The sequence below is a fragment of the Mustela nigripes genome, unplaced genomic scaffold, assembly GCF_022355385.1.
Source record: "Mustela nigripes isolate SB6536 unplaced genomic scaffold, MUSNIG.SB6536 HiC_scaffold_75, whole genome shotgun sequence".
Classification (NCBI taxonomy): Eukaryota; Metazoa; Chordata; class Mammalia; order Carnivora; family Mustelidae; genus Mustela; species Mustela nigripes.
The window spans coordinates 3,851,700-3,870,610 of NW_026739490.1; the positions used below are offsets into that span (position 1 = coordinate 3,851,700).

General features: G+C 53.4%; 1 protein-coding gene across 5 annotated transcripts in view; it reads right to left on the bottom strand.

Moving 5' to 3' along the window:
- LOC132008111 (spermine oxidase) overlaps positions 1-18,911 on the bottom strand; it is a 47,637-nt gene that overhangs the window by 13,869 nt on the left and 14,857 nt on the right. For 4 of the 5 annotated variants that reach the window (XM_059386497.1, XM_059386493.1, XM_059386496.1 and 1 more), the window contains exons 2-5: positions 9,286-9,519; positions 5,391-5,617; positions 1,063-1,236; positions 139-898 (exon numbers count right to left, since the gene is read on the bottom strand). In XM_059386497.1, the coding sequence (XP_059242480.1) occupies positions 139-898; positions 1,063-1,236; positions 5,391-5,617; positions 9,286-9,493 (1,369 nt within the window). In that variant the 5' untranslated portion in view covers positions 9,494-9,519. The remainder of the gene's footprint in view (positions 1-138; positions 899-1,062; positions 1,237-5,390; positions 5,618-9,285; positions 9,520-18,911) is intronic. The other variant, XM_059386495.1, reaches the window with a different exon arrangement.

Below are 18,911 nucleotides of genomic sequence, written 5' to 3' on the forward strand. Positions count from 1 at the left end.
CGGCAGCTCTCCCGTTGGACACAGCAATCCAGGGCTGCGGAGAGCTACAGCAGGTGCAGGAGAGGCAGAGGGCCGAGTAGAGGGTTGCAGGGGGTTGGGGGCGGGGGTGGACAGGGAGTTGGAGGAGAGGGTACATACCTGTGAACTGCCGCAGCATCTCCGTGCAGATCTCGGCCACCGCCTCGTCGTCACACTTCTCCATGACAAGGGCCTCCTCTCCGCAGATCCAGCCGCTCAGCACATGGCCGTAGCGCTCAGGCGGGTAGAGGACGTCGAAGCCGCAGATCTTGCGGTACCAGAGCTCAGGCAGGTAGGTAAGGGTGCGGCTCTCCGCCTCGTCCTCCCACACAAACTGTAGGCTATTGCACTCGGGGCCCCAGAAAGGCTCCTCGAATTCCAGAAAGATCTTGTCGGTGGTGCCGATGCCCAGGCGGTGGATGGCTGCCACCTTCTCGGCCGGCAGGCCTGGCCGGAAGAAGCTGGTGTACTGCCTCTTGAGCACGCCCAGCGACACGGTCACGATCACGTGGTCCGCTGGGATCACCTCACAGTCCTCACACTCCACCAGCACCGGCCACTGCTTGTCCTCATCCCGCCCGTCCCCCCGGGGCTGCTCTCCCCCCTGGCCGCCCTCCCCGGCGTCATGGTTGTGGTCACCTTCGCCCCGAGGCTCAATCTCCGGGCCCCGGGGGCGGGCCGAGGCCTGGTCCCAGTGCACACAACGGACAGGTTTCCCCAGTTGGATGACGTGGGCGGGGATGCCCTTGGCCAGCAGCTCCACAACCCGCATGAAGCCCGAGGGGATGATGTGGTGGGCCCCGGGGATCTCCGTCCACTCCCCGAAGGCGCTCAGAGACACCTCATCCATGCTGTGGGAGCCACTCTCACAGCTCTCCACCTGTGGGAAGAGCCAGAGAGGAGCCAGGTGACCACCAGGGCAGGGCAGAGGTGGAAAGAGGACCTCAAAGCAGCGCCACCCTCCTTGGACCCAGACTCCTCAGAATGGGTCTTCCTCCCACCAACCACCCTGTATTCAATAAAGCTCTGGGCAGACAAGGATACCTTCAGGTACTGCTGGATCATGGCAAGCTTCAGGCGCTTGGTGGCCTCCGGGTCCTCAGGGTCATCCCTGATGCGGTTGCGTACCTCCTCCCGGGTGAACACCCCTACGCTGTTCTGACTCTCAGCATTGACTGGTTTACCGTGCCGGAAGAACTCCTGGGTCAAGTTATAGACCTGCCAGAGAGACCCCCAGGATGCTGAAAACACACTCCCTCCTTCCAACCTCCGTCTCAGACCAAAGAACCCCAACTCAGAAGTCCCCACCTTCTAGGTATTTCTGGACATGCTGAGCCCACAGCGCCTCTTCCTTGGTGAATCTGTGTAGCCCTGGGTGCCGCACTTGGGCTGCACCAATAGGGCCAAGGTTCAGGCTGACAAGTTGCCCTGGGCAGCCCGCCTCCTTGCTTCCAGACTGCCCTCTAAGACCCGCTGGGTCTGTTGGGAGCAGGAGGGAGCCCTGGAGGCCCTCTTGCTGGGCCCTTGCTGAAAATAAAGCAAAATGTTTGCTGGCTTGTGGGAAAGGAACCGCCCCCTCCCACAAAGGATGATCTGTGGCAAAGCCGACCAACCACTGGACAACCCAGGTCTGCACGCATTTCCTTTTTTCCCAGAACCAAATGCCCAAACCCTTTCCCCACGACTCCTGGCCAAGTGTATCTGCTTCCCCCTCTCCCAGGAGGGCAGTCTGAACTGGCCTGTCTGGTGTTCTCGGGGGAGAGGGAGCAGAAGGAGCCCTGAAATCTGACCTCCCAGGAGATGCTCCCTAGCGCTTCCCGGGTCCACACGAAGTGTTTTTACTGTGGAACCCAGATTTATTTAAGCAAGATGGCTATGTTGGGGCAAGACATGTGGTGGGGAGGGAGGCCCCAGGGTGCCGAGGAATGAAAATACATTTCACAGGCATATTTTGGCAAGAACTCCTACCCACACCTTATCAACAGAAAGCAACAAACCGTCCCTTGGAGCATGGTCCTATTGCCTCCCCTCCCTGCCTGGCACATAATTCCCACCAAACACTGGACTCGTCTCCCTGGCAAAAAGGAAGCTAGCCCTGGGTCAGGCATGGCATCCCCAGCAGGCAAGGTCTGAGACCCAGCATTCACTCAATGAACAGTTACTGGGCTGTGCCAAACACAGAACATAATCATGAGCAAGAACGTTCCCCTGCCCTAGCTCGGAGTGGGGAGATATCATAACTGGGCTGTTTCTAGAACCCAGGGGCTGTGGGATCGACCCCGATGACCTGGGACAGCTGGCAGTGAGAAAGAGAGGAAAGGATGAGGAAGGTAAGAGGCCCTGAGAGAACGTAAGTAGCTCAGTCTTGCCCAAGTAGGCAGCGAGGAAAGAGAAGGTTACAAGAGATGACTGTGAAAAGGCAGGCAGGGGCAGGGCACGAGGGACTAAGAGTCACGTCAAGGTCTCTGGACCCTGGTGTCACTGAAGGGTGGCACACTCTCCCTCCCAGGACACCGGCAACTGTGGGCTCCTTGGTCAAACATCTGGGGCTGGTGTCAATTAGTCGTGTGTTCCCCGTCCTAAAGTGAGTTTGAATTTGGTCATCACGCGTTCATGGGAATGGGTGTTTGCCCTGTAACCCAGCCCCGGGACAGGGCCCTGTGGCTGAACCCTAGCAGAAGGAAGGTGACATTGACCATTGTTCATCATCCCACTCCAGGGAAAAGCCTCCCCATGAGCTAGAAATATGAATTAAACATATCTCCGAAGTATACAGTATGAAAAAGAAAGTGAGCTAAATTGTTTGCTTTTCTTCCCTCCAGTCACAAGATGCTGGACATTTGACCTTAACTGGAATCCTCAGCAAATTCCTCACCCAGCACCACTGCCAAGGAGTCAGGCTTTCGGCTGGCCTCTTCCTCCCTGGCTTTTTTTTTTTTTTTTTCCCCCTTGAGGCAATAAGCAACATGGTAGCCAGTCCTTAGCTTATGTTGACTAAAGGCTGAAATGTGCAGCTGGGAGTGATAAATTTAGTACATCTACATGATTCTTTCTGTCAGCCACCAACTGGACAGCCTTCACTGAACATGGGCTTGGCATAGGGGTACAGTCGCCTGTCCTGAATTAAATGACGTCTTCCCAATGTGACCTAGGGAAATGGCACTATACCAGCTGATAACCCTCACCCTGATTCTCAGTAAGTACTTTTCATCAGGATCTCATTTAATCCTCATGACCCTCTGAAGTAGTTTTAACTGTCCGTTTTATAGATGAGGAAAGTAAGAGTCAGAGAGCCTCAACAGCTTGCTCAAGATCATATAGCTCATAAGTGGCAGAAGTAATATTTGAATCAAGGTAGTCTTTCTCCAGGGACTAAGTTCTATACGATACTAGAGCATGAACTCATTTATTTGTTAACAAGCAGAATAGATTCAAATGAGCGGCCCTTCAAAGTCGTCATCACCTTTGGAGGAAGGTTACATATTTCTTATGAAACCACTCTCAGGCAGGGCTTCCCAAGCTTAGAGCAAGTCTCTTCAGAATGGCCTCTAGCTCTGGTTAAGAGCCACACAAGGAAATCTCTCTTTCCTCATGGTTAACATCTCTTCCCTCTGACCCAAATTTTGACTCCAACTGATAACCCACCTTCAACATCCTGCTCTCCATAGCTCACACTCGTAGCTTTAGAAAATCAAAACCACAAGCAGAAGCTGACGATGATCTACATTTAAGCACATTTAAAAGAACAAGCAGGTCATAGACCCTGAAAGTCCTTCTCAAGAGGCAGCCATGTTTAAAGCACTCACTACAACCTGGAAATCAGGATGTGACTAATTCCCAGTAGACCAGAAAGGTCTACTTTGGAGAATACTGGTTCTTATCTGCTCATTAACAATTCAATCTCTTTGTACGTGAGTGAAAACACACAATATACCTGTGGGTGCACACAGAGAAGTCACAGTGTGCCTACCTTCCATTCAGCAAGGACTATCCCCAAAGCGAGAGTTGTTTCTCCTCCCCCACACCCAAGAGACAGAAAATGTGCAATAGGTGCTTGTTAGCCAACTTGCTGACCTGCGGTGAAGGTTCATTACACTATAAACGAGAAGCTATCAGAAGGCAAGGCCCCCATGCTACCTTGGTTGTTAAGTGCAATTCACAGCAACACTGAAAGATACTAAAAACATGAACACTTTTTTAAAAACCTGAATTAGACAAGGATGTGTGCCATTGCCACTTCTACCCAACACTATACTGGAGACACTAGCCAGTGCAATATGGCAAGAAAAGAAGTAAGTTGTCTCAGGCTGTGCTGTCTAATACAATAGCCACCAAACTATGTAATAATAATAATAATGTAATAATAATAAACTATAATTATAATATTATAGTATATATATTATATTATTATTATGTAATAATAATAAATTTAATAATAAATAATAATGTAATAGTAATTAACTATTACTGTGGCAATTTAAAATTAATTAAATTAAATATTTAGTTCCTCAGTGTTACTAGATACACTTCAAGAGCTCTACAGCCACATGTAGCTAGTGATTACCCTACTGGATAATGCAGGTCTAAAACATCTCCATTGTTGTAGAAAGTTCTACTGCATAATGCAGGTCTGAGGATTAGAAAGAAGGAAAAAAGTTGCCATTTTTTGGTATAGTATGTACATAAAATTCCAAAGCATTATTAGAATATAAATTAAGGTTAACAGATATAATATTAGCATTAAAATAATACTTTACCAAAGTAGCTAAATCAATATGTAATAATCAGTTATAGTTCTACACACTGGAAAAAAGTAGAAAGTAAACTTTTAAAAAATTACCACTTACAAGAGTATCCAAAAGCAGTAACAACAATCACCACCCAAGCACCTATTAAAAAAGTCTAATAGAAGATTTTTTTAAGATTTATTTATTTATTTGAGAGAGAGAAAGAGAGCAGGGGTTGGGGCAGAGGGAGAGGGAGAGAAATCTTCAAGCAGTCTTCCTGCTGAGTGCAGGGCCCCATGCAGCCGATCCCAGGACCCTGAGATCATGACCTGAGCCAAAATTAAGAGTCAGACACTAAACCAAATGAGCTATCCAGATGCCCCCCTAATAAAAGATGTTTAAGGTCTTTCTGAAGAAATATTTAATCATCTGTATCGATGGTCTCTTACCTAGTACTTCCCCACTCATCATCTTCATTCTGTCCTCAAATTGTCCTGATTTTCCAAATACAGGGCCCAGAGAGGATGCAAAAACATGACCAGAATCACAGAAGACCCCACAGGTCACCCAACTCCTCCCCCCATATTACCAGGCTGCTCCCTGCCTCCCACACCCATGTGCCCAACTGCCCTGCTAACACCTCACCTCGTTGTATAAATCGCTGAATTCCTCAACCACGTCCTTGGGGATCCTGCGGCCACGGTTGGTGAGGTAGCAGGCCACGCCATTCTTGGAGTAGAGACTGATACGGCCCACACTGCGTTCCCCATCAGTTGTCTCTTCCAGGAGGCCATTGGCTTCTGCTAGATGATAGATGGGATTCCCATGGGAGCCATGGATCCACGTGGCTCCCAACTCAAAGGTGGCGTGTCCTGATGGTGACAACAACAGGCCCTTAGAAGGGCAGGGGCTTCTTCGGAGAGGGCCAGAACACTGCCTCACCCTTCTTCCTTCAAGAGCCTCCTTCCATGCCCACAACAGGGCAGAAAGGGAGTTGGGTCCCATGTGGCAACCAAAGTCTTCAGTGAAAAGTTCCCAGTGGAAACTACATGTGGCATGAAATGGATTCCACCATTCAGCTGAGATAATGGCCACCCTAAATGACTCTGTGATTTGTCCCAGAGTCACTTCACTGGATAGTTGGAAGGCTCTCCTTTTGCATTCCACCTTTGTCTAACACAACACCAGATACTGGCCTCTCCATCCTCACTGGTGACTCTCCCTCAGGAGACATTCTGTGGGCACCTGAGGGTACGGTGGTCCCAGTGAGGGAAGGGAGGTCATCCATAATATCCGATAAGGAGACCCAGGAAGAGGGCCTCTGACTCAAGGTCCTCACCTGACTCCAGTTCCTCCACATCTCATGGTCTAAACCCTTGTCCCAGATGAGAAAGTGGCCCCCCTCCCAACTCAGTCCGGAGCAGAGGAGAACAAACATTACAGTCTGGAAGACTCCTCCCCAAGGCAGTCTAAAATAGACTTCCAGAGAAAACTAAGTTCTCTCATCCTAAGGCAGAAGAACAGAAGGAGGGCAGAACCCTGGGAGTCTGACTAGGGAAGGGGAAACTCCCGGACCCAAGCTGAGGCAGGACCAGGCCCGGGGCTGGCTCCACCACCCCACCCACAGCCCCGGTACCAGATACTCTGAGGCATCTGTGCCTGGGCCTAAGTTTCCTCTTCGGATGCTGCAGGGACTGTGGCACATTGTCTCCTTCTTTGCCTAGCTCCCAAGGATGTTGAAACAATGGAAGAAGACAGAGGAACATTTTTTGTGTGTTGTGTTTTGTTTTGGAGGACTGATTCAAGATATCATGTGCAGCTAAGTTTTTTGCCAAGATGATCACAATAATTCCTCCTATCCTTGTACACATGGCCTGTTATATGACCTTGCCAATCCTCCCATCAAGAGGTGGGGTCTGTCTCCCCACCTCCTTGAATCTGGGCTGACCTCGTGACTTGCTTTGATTAAGGGAATGCAGTGAAAGTGATATCCGTGGCTTCGGAGCCGAGGCCTCAAGAGATCTCATGGCTTCCACAATCACCCTCTTCGAATCTGACCACCCTGAAGAGGCCTATCTTGCCAGAGATATGTGGCCCAGCCAAAAAGCCAGTGCCAACCAGCAGACAGACAAATGGGTAAGGCTGTCTTAGACAAACCAGCCCCCGTCAAGCTACCAGATGACTGCAGCTGAGTGGGAGATCCCAGGCAAGACCAGCAAAAGAACCACCTAGCTGAGTCCAGCCCAAATTCCCGACCCACAGAATTTAAGCAAATAAAACGGTGCTGCCTTCAGCTGCTACATTTGGGGGTGATTTGTTAGGTAGCAATCGCTCTCTGAATACATCGTAACAGACAACAGTATCACCCCTCAAACTGGACATTCTTGTTTTGCATACCTTCCTTCTCTTGGGTTGTTTCTAATTAAACCACCAGTTACTAACAATAGCCCTGTATATACTATGTACCAAACACAGAGCAAGAGAAAAAGCATCCCACAGCCCATGGCCTTGTGCCACAACCTCATGCCACAGCCAGTGAGACAGAATTTCCTTGTGTCTGCAGAGGAGGAGGCAGGAATGTGTACGTCCTTTTGTCCAGGAAAAATGGACAGACAGAGAGGTACAAAAAAACTAAAAAAACAAAAAACAGTGCCTGCCTCCAGGCTTGGGGTTCCCCAAGGTGTCTTGCCTAGTTTGAGCTCCCAAGAGAAGAAGGGGACCAGCACCTCGGGGAGGGGCCTGGGCCCTCCTCTGGGCATGCCAGGGAACTCCAAATCCCACTGCCACAGGGTAGGGACATCCAGGCACGGGCCACCCTTCCTGGCTCAACACATGGCAAAAGCGGGTTTGAGATCAGCCTGAGGTCAGCCGCAAGGTTGGCATCCCACCCCTACTGGTCAGGCTCTGCAAGGAGGTGGGGTGAGCAGGCCCCAGTGTGAAGATATCTCCCACCCTCTCCCATCTGCTCCTCGGCCGCCGTGATCCTTGACACCCCTGCATCCAAGGGCACCAACCCCATCTCCTCATCTGTCCCATGGTGTCCCCGAGCCTCTGGCCCTCAACACCTTCTCAACGTCACTGAGACTCACAGCTAGCGTCTCACACTGAAGGAGGTCCAACTGCAGCCTGGGTGTTCCACCCTGCAAGTCTGCACACATGACAGGGGCAAGTTTGCCCTTCCCTAGGTGTGCTGTCCACTCTCCTGGCAGGGTCTGCCTCGATCTTCTTCGCATATATCACTCCAGGCATATGGCTCCCTCCTACTTCTCCTTCCCCTCATCTCCGCCCAGCACCAAGCTCCCCCAGCTCAAAAAGACTTCTGCCACCAACAGATGGTAGCTCCCCTCAGCTTCCTGCAGCCCCAGGCTTCCGCCTCGCTGCCTGTACCATGCATGGTGTGTCTCCGTGGTCAGCAACCCATGAGACGGGGCCACGGGTCCTCTCATCTTCTGCTTCTGTGTGGCACACTGAATGTTTTATCAAGACTCAAGAATCCTGACAGGAGCTGCCCCTTTCCAAAGAGTCCCAGGGCTTCCTTGCTGGCCGTCCCCAGGTTTACGAGCACCTTGGACGGCACTTCCATCCTCACTGCCAACATACACTCCTGTGTGTGCCAGCCGGAGACGGACGCAACCTTATATACGCCTTCCAGGAAATGCTCTAGAAGACTCTCAATACATCAAAGTTTCTGAAAGAGGAAAGGGCCCCATGTGCATCCTCAGCCTCTGCTCATTCTAAGCCTGACCACCTCCGTCTCTGAGCCAGGCTCCGTGTCCATCAAATGTGGGCATCCTAACTGCGTGGCCCTGTTGCCCCGTGTAGGAATTGACCCAGATACAAAATCCTCTGGAGGGTCAACGTAGCACATGCCTTAGGATTTCAGGCGTGGTCCCTGCCCACTTGGCCTCTCACTGATAGATGCCCTGGCTGGGAAGCGCTGACTTCCAGCTGCCATTTCAGGCAAGTTCCCCACCCATTAGGACCCCTGGAAAAATCTGCCCACCCCTGGGGTAAGTCTCTTTCCTGGCTCCTTTCTCTAGGGTCTTCATTACTCTGCGACCCAGACAGATCCTCTTCCCAGATGATCCTAAGATCTGCCCATCACCCACAAATCCCATCTACCTCTACTTCCCTGAGCTCCTTCCTACTGAGTACTTCCTTCTACTTCCCTAGCCCCAAGACTGGCTCTCAGTCGTGATATATTAATTCACACTCAAGAGTTAATGACTCATAAAGACTTACAGAATTCCTCTTCTTGAGAAGTAGAAACTGGTCCACCCACTGCCAAGACAGTTTGGTCTGCGTGTCCTCTCCTTCCTAAACACTGTGCACTCCAGGTCATATGTCAAAAGCGAAAGCCAGGGCCCTTCAGGTTGCTCAAAGGGCAAAGGAAGCTTCTGCCAGATGCCCAGGCAGCATGCATGATGGAACGTTTACCATGGGCGGGAAAACCAAAATAATGAGATTCCAGGCAGGGCCAGAGCACTGAAGGACAAAAGATGACCTTGGCCTAGGAGTCAGGGGGAGGGGGCCCACTCACCGAGTTTCACGCTCTGCACACGGCCTCCGATGCAGCTGGAAGCCTCAAGCACAGTGACATCCGTGAAGCCTTGCTCCAAAAGTGCTTTGGCTGCAGCCAGGCCAGCCAGGCCAGCGCCGATCACCACCACACGAGGCTGTCCCCTTCTCCGTAGGCCACGACTGAGAGGGTCATCCGCACTGTCGCCACTGGATTCACAACTTTGCATACCGTCCGCACTGGCCTCCTAGGAACCTGCGGGGAGAGGGGGGCAGGGGTGTCATGGCTTACCTGCTCTGCCTTCACTTCCTACCTGCCCTAAGGGACACTTTTGAGCTCTGTTCTCAGGGGGGTAACCTCAAGTCCTTGTGCTCCTCCTGAGCCATGGACGAAAGGAACCATCTCCTAAGGACGTGGGAGGGAGAAGGACAGACAGAGAGAAGGAGAAAGGTGGAGCAGAGGAACCTTTGGGCCCTGCAAAGAAGCAGGGCTGCCGGGAGCCTGCCCCAAGCCCCTGAAACCCATCAATCCCATCCCAAACCTGCTCAGCAAACCTGAGACAAGAACCAGCCAGGAAGGGGATGAGCAAAAAGGCCAAAGTCAGGAGAAGCTGTTGACCCTGCTGACCCTGAACCAGCTTGCCCCAGCCCAGCTGCTGTGATCCAGCTCACACCAAAACCGGATGCTCATACAGACCTTAGGATGCTCACATGGACTCCGGGATGCTCACAAGGACCCCCAAGATGCTCACACAGACCTCAGGACTCTTGCACACACAGTGCTGGAGCCTCTACTTTCCCTCCCTTGTGTGGTTCTCCCCTGGCACTCTTTCTCCTTTACCCCTTCTCTTGTCCTCTTGCTTTCTGTTAGTCTTTCACAGGCTGAATGAAGTGGCAATTTGGTGGGCAGGACATAGTCCCGCCCGCCCCCCCCCCAGAAAGTGCCACGAGGCTGGTATCAGACAAGCCTCTGCTATTCCGGGTAGGTCTCTGGTTGTTTTCCTCAGCCACTCAGCCCCTCAGTCACCGCAAAGGAGCAAGGAGCCCAGGAAACGGTGGACTGTGAGGACCCATGGCACCAGAGGCCAGACATCAAATTGACAGTTACAGTAAGCCAGCTTGTTCAGAGACGCCAGGCTAGGGAGCTGATGGCGGGGCGGGTGGGGGGGGGGGGGGGTGGTCCCTGAATCACCCCAGTGCTGGGAGAAGCTACCCTTCTATTCCTATAGTGACCACGAGGGTTTGAAATTGTCTGGGGGCCACTCCTCTCTAATCCCGTCCCTGTTCCCTCCCTGACCCAAGCAACTTCTATTTCAATTATCTTTGCTGAAGTTTCAGCGGCAGAAGCTCCAGACTCTAATAGTACCCGGGACCTAACAACAGAAGAGGAAGGGTGGGCGGAAGGTGGCTACTGGGCAGTGAAGTGGGCAGGGGACACAAAAAGTAAAAAAACTGTCTCCCACACCTAATAGAGCTCAGCATAACCCTTCCAGTGACGAAGCAGCCGCACCCCCCAAGAATAAGCCCAAGAGAAGCAGGGCACATTCCACCAAATAGACATGCCAAACAATGCTCATAACAGCTTTATTTACAAAAGCCAAAAAACAGAAGCAGCCCAAGGCTCAGCCATGGGAAAATGGGTAAATAAATCGTAGCATTTTCCTACGAGGGAATATTCTTCAGCAATAAACAGAATCAAAGTACTGATACCCTCAAACATTACACTGAACAAAAGAAGCTAGAGACCAAAGAGTACGTGCTGTATGACTCCACTTACGTGAAGCTCGTGAGGAGGTAAAATGAACCTGTGAGGAGAGAAGAGAGACTGGGAGGAAGGGAATAACTGAAAAGCCTCAGGAGGGAACTCTCTGGGGCGGAAGGGATATGTACCTTGATCTGAATGGTGGCTACACAGTGTATATATAAAGATCCACTAACTTGGGGAATTCAGGATTTGTGCCATTTGTTGTATGTATATGCATGCGCCTCAGTAACTATTCGCATATCCATCCCTGCCCGGGAAGGTGGGGGATGGCTGGGATGGGGTGGTTTGGGGGGCGGGGGGAAACTTCGCACTTGCTTCCTTCTCGCATCTCCTGGTCTGACCACTGAGGCTTCCGTCCCAGCTTGCACCGCGCCCTCCAACATCTCTTTATGATAGGATTAGCAAAGGGGTCTTTTTCTAAATACGCTGAGGCTGCGAAGCTGTTCCTCGCGCCTCCATCATTCCGCCTGCCGAGGCCATTCCTGGGCACCCGGCCTAGGACGGCCGCATCCTCGGACTCCCACCCACAAACTCCCCTCAAGCCCCCCAGACCCAGGCCGACCGCCTCGGCGACCCGCAGTTCGCTTGCCGGCCGGAAGGTGGTGCCCGCGGGCCCCTCCGAGGCGAAGTCTCGGCCGGAGGCCGGGGCTCCCCGCCCCCTTCCAGCGGAGCCGGGTCTGGCACAACCTTTCCTTCCTCCTCCGGTCCCCGCCGGCTCCCTGCAGCGAGGTGCTGTTGGCCTCTGGGAGCACGGGGTCCGGTGGGCCACGTCCTCCCCTCCCACCCTGCCCTCGCCCAGGTTCTCCTTCCGGTGGACTCAATTTAGAGGCGAGGGTGCAGCTGCCTGCACGCGGGGCCCGGGCGGCCGGGGTAGGAAGGGTCGGCGAGGCGACGCGGGCTGGCGTCAGGTTGGTAAACACACAGGATGCTCAGAGCGGCCCGCGGATGCCACCTGCCTCCAACCCCTCGATGCGACCTGGAGCTGCCGCCGCCCCGCCCGCATGCCTCAGTCCCCAGAACTGGGGGGTGGGGGTGGGGGCGGGGAGGCCTCCATTTTGCTCTCCAGGCTCCATCTGCAGCCCACCCCCCCCCCATCTGCCTCCGGCGGGCACCCTCCAAAACCGCCCCGCTCCTATAATAAAGGAGGGGATTGCCGCAGGGGTCTCACACTTGACTGGTGACGACCCCTTTTTGAAAAGTTCCTGTGGGGCCCCGTGTGTGACTGGGATGAAATGGTGGTGGTGAGGAGGTCCCCACTCCCCTCTGAAATCTCTTCACAGAACCCCAATCTCTGTGGGCCACCGCGTCTGAAAACCCGGCGTCTAGTTAGGCTGGAAGCTGATACAGGGAAAGCATACTTGGGACACAGCGCCTGCCCAGCCAGCTACATGAACTTCCTGGCTAGCCTCAGACAGGGCCGTCTTGTCCTCACTACATTGCTATAGTCAAATAAGGCCCTGTGTGGATGTCACAGATTGACAATACTCGTAAGACCCTCAAGTGTGACAATCACCTGTAAGTTTCTGTAACTAAATTATAAGCAGAGGGCCTTTGGGGGAGGGTTCAGAAATGCACAGCGGGAAGTGGCAGGTGGGCAGTTTGCCTTTAAGAGGAACACAGAAAGAACCCCGAGTTCCCAATGTATCAGGGACCTTAAATTCAAGCAACACAGGGGTGGAAATAGGCAAGCAAGGGCCACCTGCACCTCTGATCTTCACAAGGAATCCCACAGTCCAATTCCTTCGGGAAAGAGCCAGAGAAGCCCTATACACAGAGAGGGGAGGAGTCCCCCTGTGGCCCTGCACATCAGCCCATGGAGCCAGTACACCACAGGGTCCAAACAGAAAGGGACAGAGAAAACCTCAGGCAGGAACACCTACTGTGTGCCAGGCCCTCAGCTAAACCCTGAACTGGACCTTCCAGTGCTCTGTGATCTCCGGCCAGGGTAGAGGCAGGGGTGAGAAGCCGCTTATTTTCTGTTGGCTTGTGGCATCTTTTCCTTTCAGATGTTTTTTGTTTGTTTTTGTTTTTTTAAAATTTTATGAGAAAATGGCTTATTGAGGAAGAAGACTCACACTTAATTTCCACACACACACACACACACACACACACACACACACCCCATTGCCTGCCTGTTCTTCTCTTGCCTTTGGGAAATAAATAAATAAATAACATCCGCTCCTTGATCTGTATGCACAGGAGAAACAGAACACCCTGTACTTCTCATGCAGATAAAGGAGAGAAGAAAAAGTGCTGGCTCAGCCAGGCAGGGAGGAGGAGGAGGGGTGGGGGAGGAGGGAGGCCCAGGGCAACAGACACTTGTCTTCTTGATCCTACTTCCATGGCAAAATGAGGGTGGGAGCCTGGAGCTCCCATGTCCCCAGACAGGCCAAGCCTGGTAGCTTTGAGAAATCAGGTCCAGGCATGGTGTGAGCATCCCATCTCATTCTGAATGCCCCACTGCCTGACCCCTGCTCTGGCCTGCCAGCCAACGCCTCCCCCTGCGGCCCAAAGCCAACACTGTCCTGACTGAACCCGCCCAAGAAGCCAGTCTGGAAAGAAGGCAGCAGCAGGGGAAGAAGAGAGGAACAGAGGGAAGAAAGGCCCTGTTCCTGTGGCAGGCTCCCCAAGAAAGAAGGATAAAGACGAGGAGGCCAGTGTGTGTCCACTTTCCCTCCCCACCATACCTTCTCTCAGCATGCCCGCCAGTTTCATTGCATCCCCCTCCAATTTACCCTCCAAGAAGTGCCTCCTAATCTCCAAATACCAGAAACATGCTTTAGTCCTGGGCTCCTCCAGAGCCCCTCTTGCAAATGTCCAGGACTGAGCTGGGGGCAGCTCCGTATCTCCCTGTGCTTCTGCATCATGGTTAACACCGCTGGACCGCTCCCCCGTCCCCAGGCTCAACGCTGAATGTGTCCCTAAGGGAAGACTGCCCTTCTCCATCAGGTCAAGCCATGTCCAGCCCGCAGTCAGAATCACTGTGGCCTCTACCCTCTGTTTCCCGAGGTACTTCTTGCCTCCTCCCTCTGAACTGTACCCTTAGAGAACTGCTGGGCCTGCCTCAAGGGTTGCAGGCCCAGGCCTCCCACTGACCAGGAACATAACCCTGAAACATAACATAACAATATTCACTGAGCACTAACCATGTACCAAGAATGGGTAAGGCCTCGACATGTCAGCCCTTTACCTGCTGAACCCAGCTGACCTTTCTAGCTTTAGTTCTCACTCAGACACCACCAAACATACATATATACCCCAGCTTCGCTGAGGTCCTGGGATCCTCCGTGCTGCCCTGCTGAAGGCCAAGAGGAGACACCCGGCCCACACACATGTCAGAGAAGCTGGCTCTGTCTTCTCTTAACAAGCACACCCTTGTGCAGGGCACTGGGGCTGGGGGGTTCCGTGCCTGGCTGAACCCACCCACAAGGCCTGCTCTACTGATGTTTCCTGAAGCAACAGACACCCTGGAAATGGGAGTTCCTGGCACTAGTTGGGCTATGTGATCACCCCCCTCACCCGACCCCCATCATTCTTCTGTTCCCAAAGCATGGACATCTCACCCCAGCAAAAACTATGCTATGATTTGGTAATGAGGCTGCAGCCCCCCACCACTGAGCAGGGTGTGGCCCCAGGCTATGCAGGAGTGAACCGCCAGGAGGGTCAGTGGCCCAGCTCCATGCAGGGCACCCCTTCCTCCTCAGGACTGGAGTCCACTTCTGCTCACCTAGCAATCAGCAGGTCACTTCCCTCCCCCCACAGTGGCCACTGCCACCGAGGGCCAGCATCCCAGGTGCCCCCACGCCCTTCCAAAGTCTCCCCTCATGAGAAACAAAAAAAAAATCTTACTCTCCTTGGCTCCCCTCTGAACACAGGCTACTCCCAAATGTGTCTGCCTCACTTTCCTTTTCTCAAGGTCACCTCATTATGAATGACCCATTTCCCAGAGGAGAAGAGAATGGCCGAGGCAGTTAGCGCACCTGGCTCACCTGACCTCACCGGTAAGAGTCCAGACACCACCAGCGGAAGCACTGCCAAGTGGGCCCACCGCTTCCAATCAGTTGCCTTCTCCATTCCTATATGGCCCATGTTTGTTCCTGCAGGGCTCTAGGGGGCCCCAGGACCCTCCCCTAACCAAGCCTGGGGACTTGCAAGTCTCTCCTCCTAACAGGGGTGGCAGCCCTACCTCAGTTTCCCTGGAGGGCCCGACCCCTCTCTGCTTCAGGTTTCTAACAGAAGGGAGGGAGGGGGAGGGAAGCTGGGGGGCTGGTCCAGGGGAATCTCTTCAGACTGCCTGACAGGTCTGGGAGGGATTTGGATTCTCCTGGGCCCCCCAGACAATGCAATTATTCTTCAAATGTAAAAAACGCCCAGAAATCCCAGACCAGCTGCTTTGCACAGCGACCCAGACAAAGGGGCTCTGTCTGCAAGCGAGGCCCCTCCCACCCCTCAACCCCAGGGAGGGGCTGGGCCCAAACTCCTCCCAGCCAGACCCTCCCCAGCCCTCCTCACCCAGGCCAGGCAGCCAGGAAGTGAAAGAGGCAGGGTCAGGCCAGGCCAGCCACAGGGGCATGAGGGTGGGCAGTGAGACAGAGGAAGCATGGGGACAGGGCAGAGGCAGCCTGGGAGCCCAGTCTTTCCCTTATCAGGTGACCCTAGACTAGAGTCATCCCTTCTCCGGGTCCCACCTGGCCAATACCTCTGAACTTACCCCAGGAACACAGCATCTGTACCCCACCTCCTGGACATATTGGTTTAAGCCCCATCACTTGCTCAACTGCCTCATTTAGTCTTCCAGCTTTCCCATCTGTAAAATGGGCGTCAGTACCTCTGTGTGGTGGGACAGCTGGGAGGATTAAATGAGACAGCACAGGCAAAAGACGTGGCCCCTTGCCAGGGCTATCTCTGAGAGAGCACAGAGGGAGGAAGACCCCTGAAGAGCCCAGGACAGAAATGGGAGCTTCTCCTGGGGCCCAGGGCTTCATCTCACTTATGGAAGAACCCCAGTTAGTGTCTGAGCTCAGACCCAAACCTCAGCCTTGGCCCCAGCCCTAGTATCAGACGAGACCTTGACCCTGATATCAATCAGAGTACACCACAGCCTATGTTTCACTGACCCCCACCACCTCTGAGTCAGCCTACATTCTACCCAACTCTGGAGGGTCGGGCATCAGAGACAATGGTCACCAGCTAACCCCAGGTTCATAAAAGGGGCAAGGGGTGGGAGCCTCATTCCACAGAGCCCACCCACCAGCAGTGTCCTCTGGCTCTCACAGGCCAACATGAGTCAAGAGCTCCGGAGGCCCTATCTTCCTTCCTGGCCCTTAGACTTCTCTCCCAACACAATGCCTTTGTTACCCATCTCTCTTCCTCACGGCCAGATGTGTAAAGTCCCTGAAAGCACAGCTTTAAAAGTATTTGTAATCCTTTTCAGGGGAAGCAGGGAGCCTACACTGCATGCAGAGAGGCAGCCGCAGACCTGGTGTATAGGGGGACAAAGCCAATAGTGTGGCCCACACAGGTGATGGTGGGCAGGAGGGGGAGGCATTCCTAGAAAGGTAAGCACTATGGTCTGTTCTCCACTTCCCTGGAGGCTCTCCAAGACAGGATAGACCCAAGAGGATCATTCCAGGACCCCAGCTTATAGCTGCTTATAGAGACAGACCATGGAGATGACCCAGGCCAGGCTCAAAGCCTAGTTGGAGGTGGAGGAGGGGAAGCAAGGCTGGAAAGAAGCCAGAGAACAGGGAGAGTCCGTCTGATGGGCCTGAAGTTCAGCTGGTAGCCTCAGTGACCGTGCAGCCAGAGAGAAACAGAGGTAGAGATGGGCCAGGGCAGAACCCAGGACAGCCTTCCATCCCCCACAGCCACACTCAAACAGCTCTGGTCCACACTCCACCCTGGACATCCTACCCCAAGCAAAAGTAATTGGGTCACACTCTGACCGGAGAGCAGATCAGGGGCTGGTCAGGGCTGGCTTCTGAACCATCAGTGATGGGCCTTTCCAACTCCAGGCCAGCCTGCTTCAATCTCCTACCCACGCTCCCCAGATCCTGTGCCTTGGGTTCCCATCTCTGTGCCTGACTGCACCACACAGCCTCTCTGGCCCGGCAGGCTGCCACCTTTCTGCAAGCAGGGCCCATGTTCTTGCCCCCAGATCCCAGAGCTTCCAGATAAAGGCAAACCCCAGGCCCCCTCGGCCCAAAGACAGGTCAGGGAGCTGAGATGATGACTGCCACTCCTGGATGCTCCTGGATAAGATGAAATTCCCCCAGACAGCAACCTCTGCCCCAACCAGGGTGGCCCTGGGAGAGACTGTGAGCCCTTGAGCCTCAGTTTCCCCATCTGTAAAATGGAATAAGAAAATGGCAATAATCCCTATGAGCCAGCCTCCAGTGTCCCCCAGCAAAGTCCTAAGGGCACAGGTCTCACTGTGGCTCCCTCAGCAGCCCTTAGGATAAGATCCAATGGCCTGGATTTCCTCCCTCTGAGCAGGACCCCACACGCAAACTCTGAATCCTCCTCCAGGAAGTCATCAACCATAGAAGTGTAAGAGACCACAGAACCAATCACTGGCCTAGTGACCACACTGCTGTGGGACTGCCCTTGGTGACAGCAGACCAGACTGTGGGCACAGAGAGCTGAAGGAGATGGCGCTTGCGGTGACTCACTCCTCTGGAAGGAAGTTCTCCTGAAAGGGTGAGCTTGAGAGAAAATTAGCCTCAAGCCCAAGTTGCCAGCCCTGTTTTGAGGCAGCCAAGTCACTGGCCCTTGGGAAACCCCAGAAAGAGACACTTATATCCCTCCCTCCTCTCCTCTCCCCCACCTCTCTCTCTCTCTCTCTCTCACACACACACACACACACACACACACACACATATACAATCACAAAAATATACTTCCTTATGGTTCACTTGATGATCTAGCTTGATAAAGAGTCCCCTCCTTTGAGGACATGCTAAAGCACCATGGCTTTCACACAGGCCCTCCCCGGGATCAAATCACTTGTTTTTTAACAGCAGTGGTTTGAATCTTCACCACGAATGAGATGAGTGACCTAAGCCTCAGTACCTCCTCAATAGAGTGGGGCAGAAAGAATGCCTGCCTCACAGGGCTGAGTGCGACAATGCAAAATACTTAGCCCAGAGTGAGGCATGGAACAGCAATAGTTCTTATGTTTGTTTTCCTACGGGCCCAAGTGCATGCTAGTCAGGGTTGCGGGTGGTGGGGGACAGGGCAGGGGCATGGCCTGGGCCAGGAGACCATGTGGTGGGGATGGGGGGTGGCTACACCAGTAGAGAAGTCACAGACCTTCCTGCAAGATAACTGTAGAGCAAGACCTCCAGAGACGACCGACCACCCCACCCCACAGAGATACCACCCCAGCCGACAACAGGGGAGGAACAGAGCATTAGGAGAGAAGGGCCACCCCACTTACTGGGGAGGCTTGAGCCTTCCAGGCTGGGAGGCCAAAAGCACAACAAAAGGGCAATCCATGTGGTCACCAGCCTCCAAGATGGCCCTCAGTGACCTTTGTCTCCTAGTACTTGGGCCTTAATGCAGTCTCCTCCCACGCTGACGTGTGTGACTAAGAGGATGTCCTAGAGATGACAGAGCATGACTTCTGAAACTGGGTCAGAAAACACACTGTGGCTTCAACCTCACTCTCTCGGGCTGCTTATCAGAGGAGAAGCCGATCACCACCTCGAGAGGCCCGTGTTGCAACAGCCTGAGTCCTACCAATAGTCAACCCATCTTGCCAAGCTGTGAGTGAACCACCAGGAAGCAGATCCCCCAGCTCTGGTCAAGCCTTCCGGTGTGTGCAGCCCCAGCTGACATCTTGACTCAACCTGCCCAGAGACCCCAGCCAGGAACACCCACCG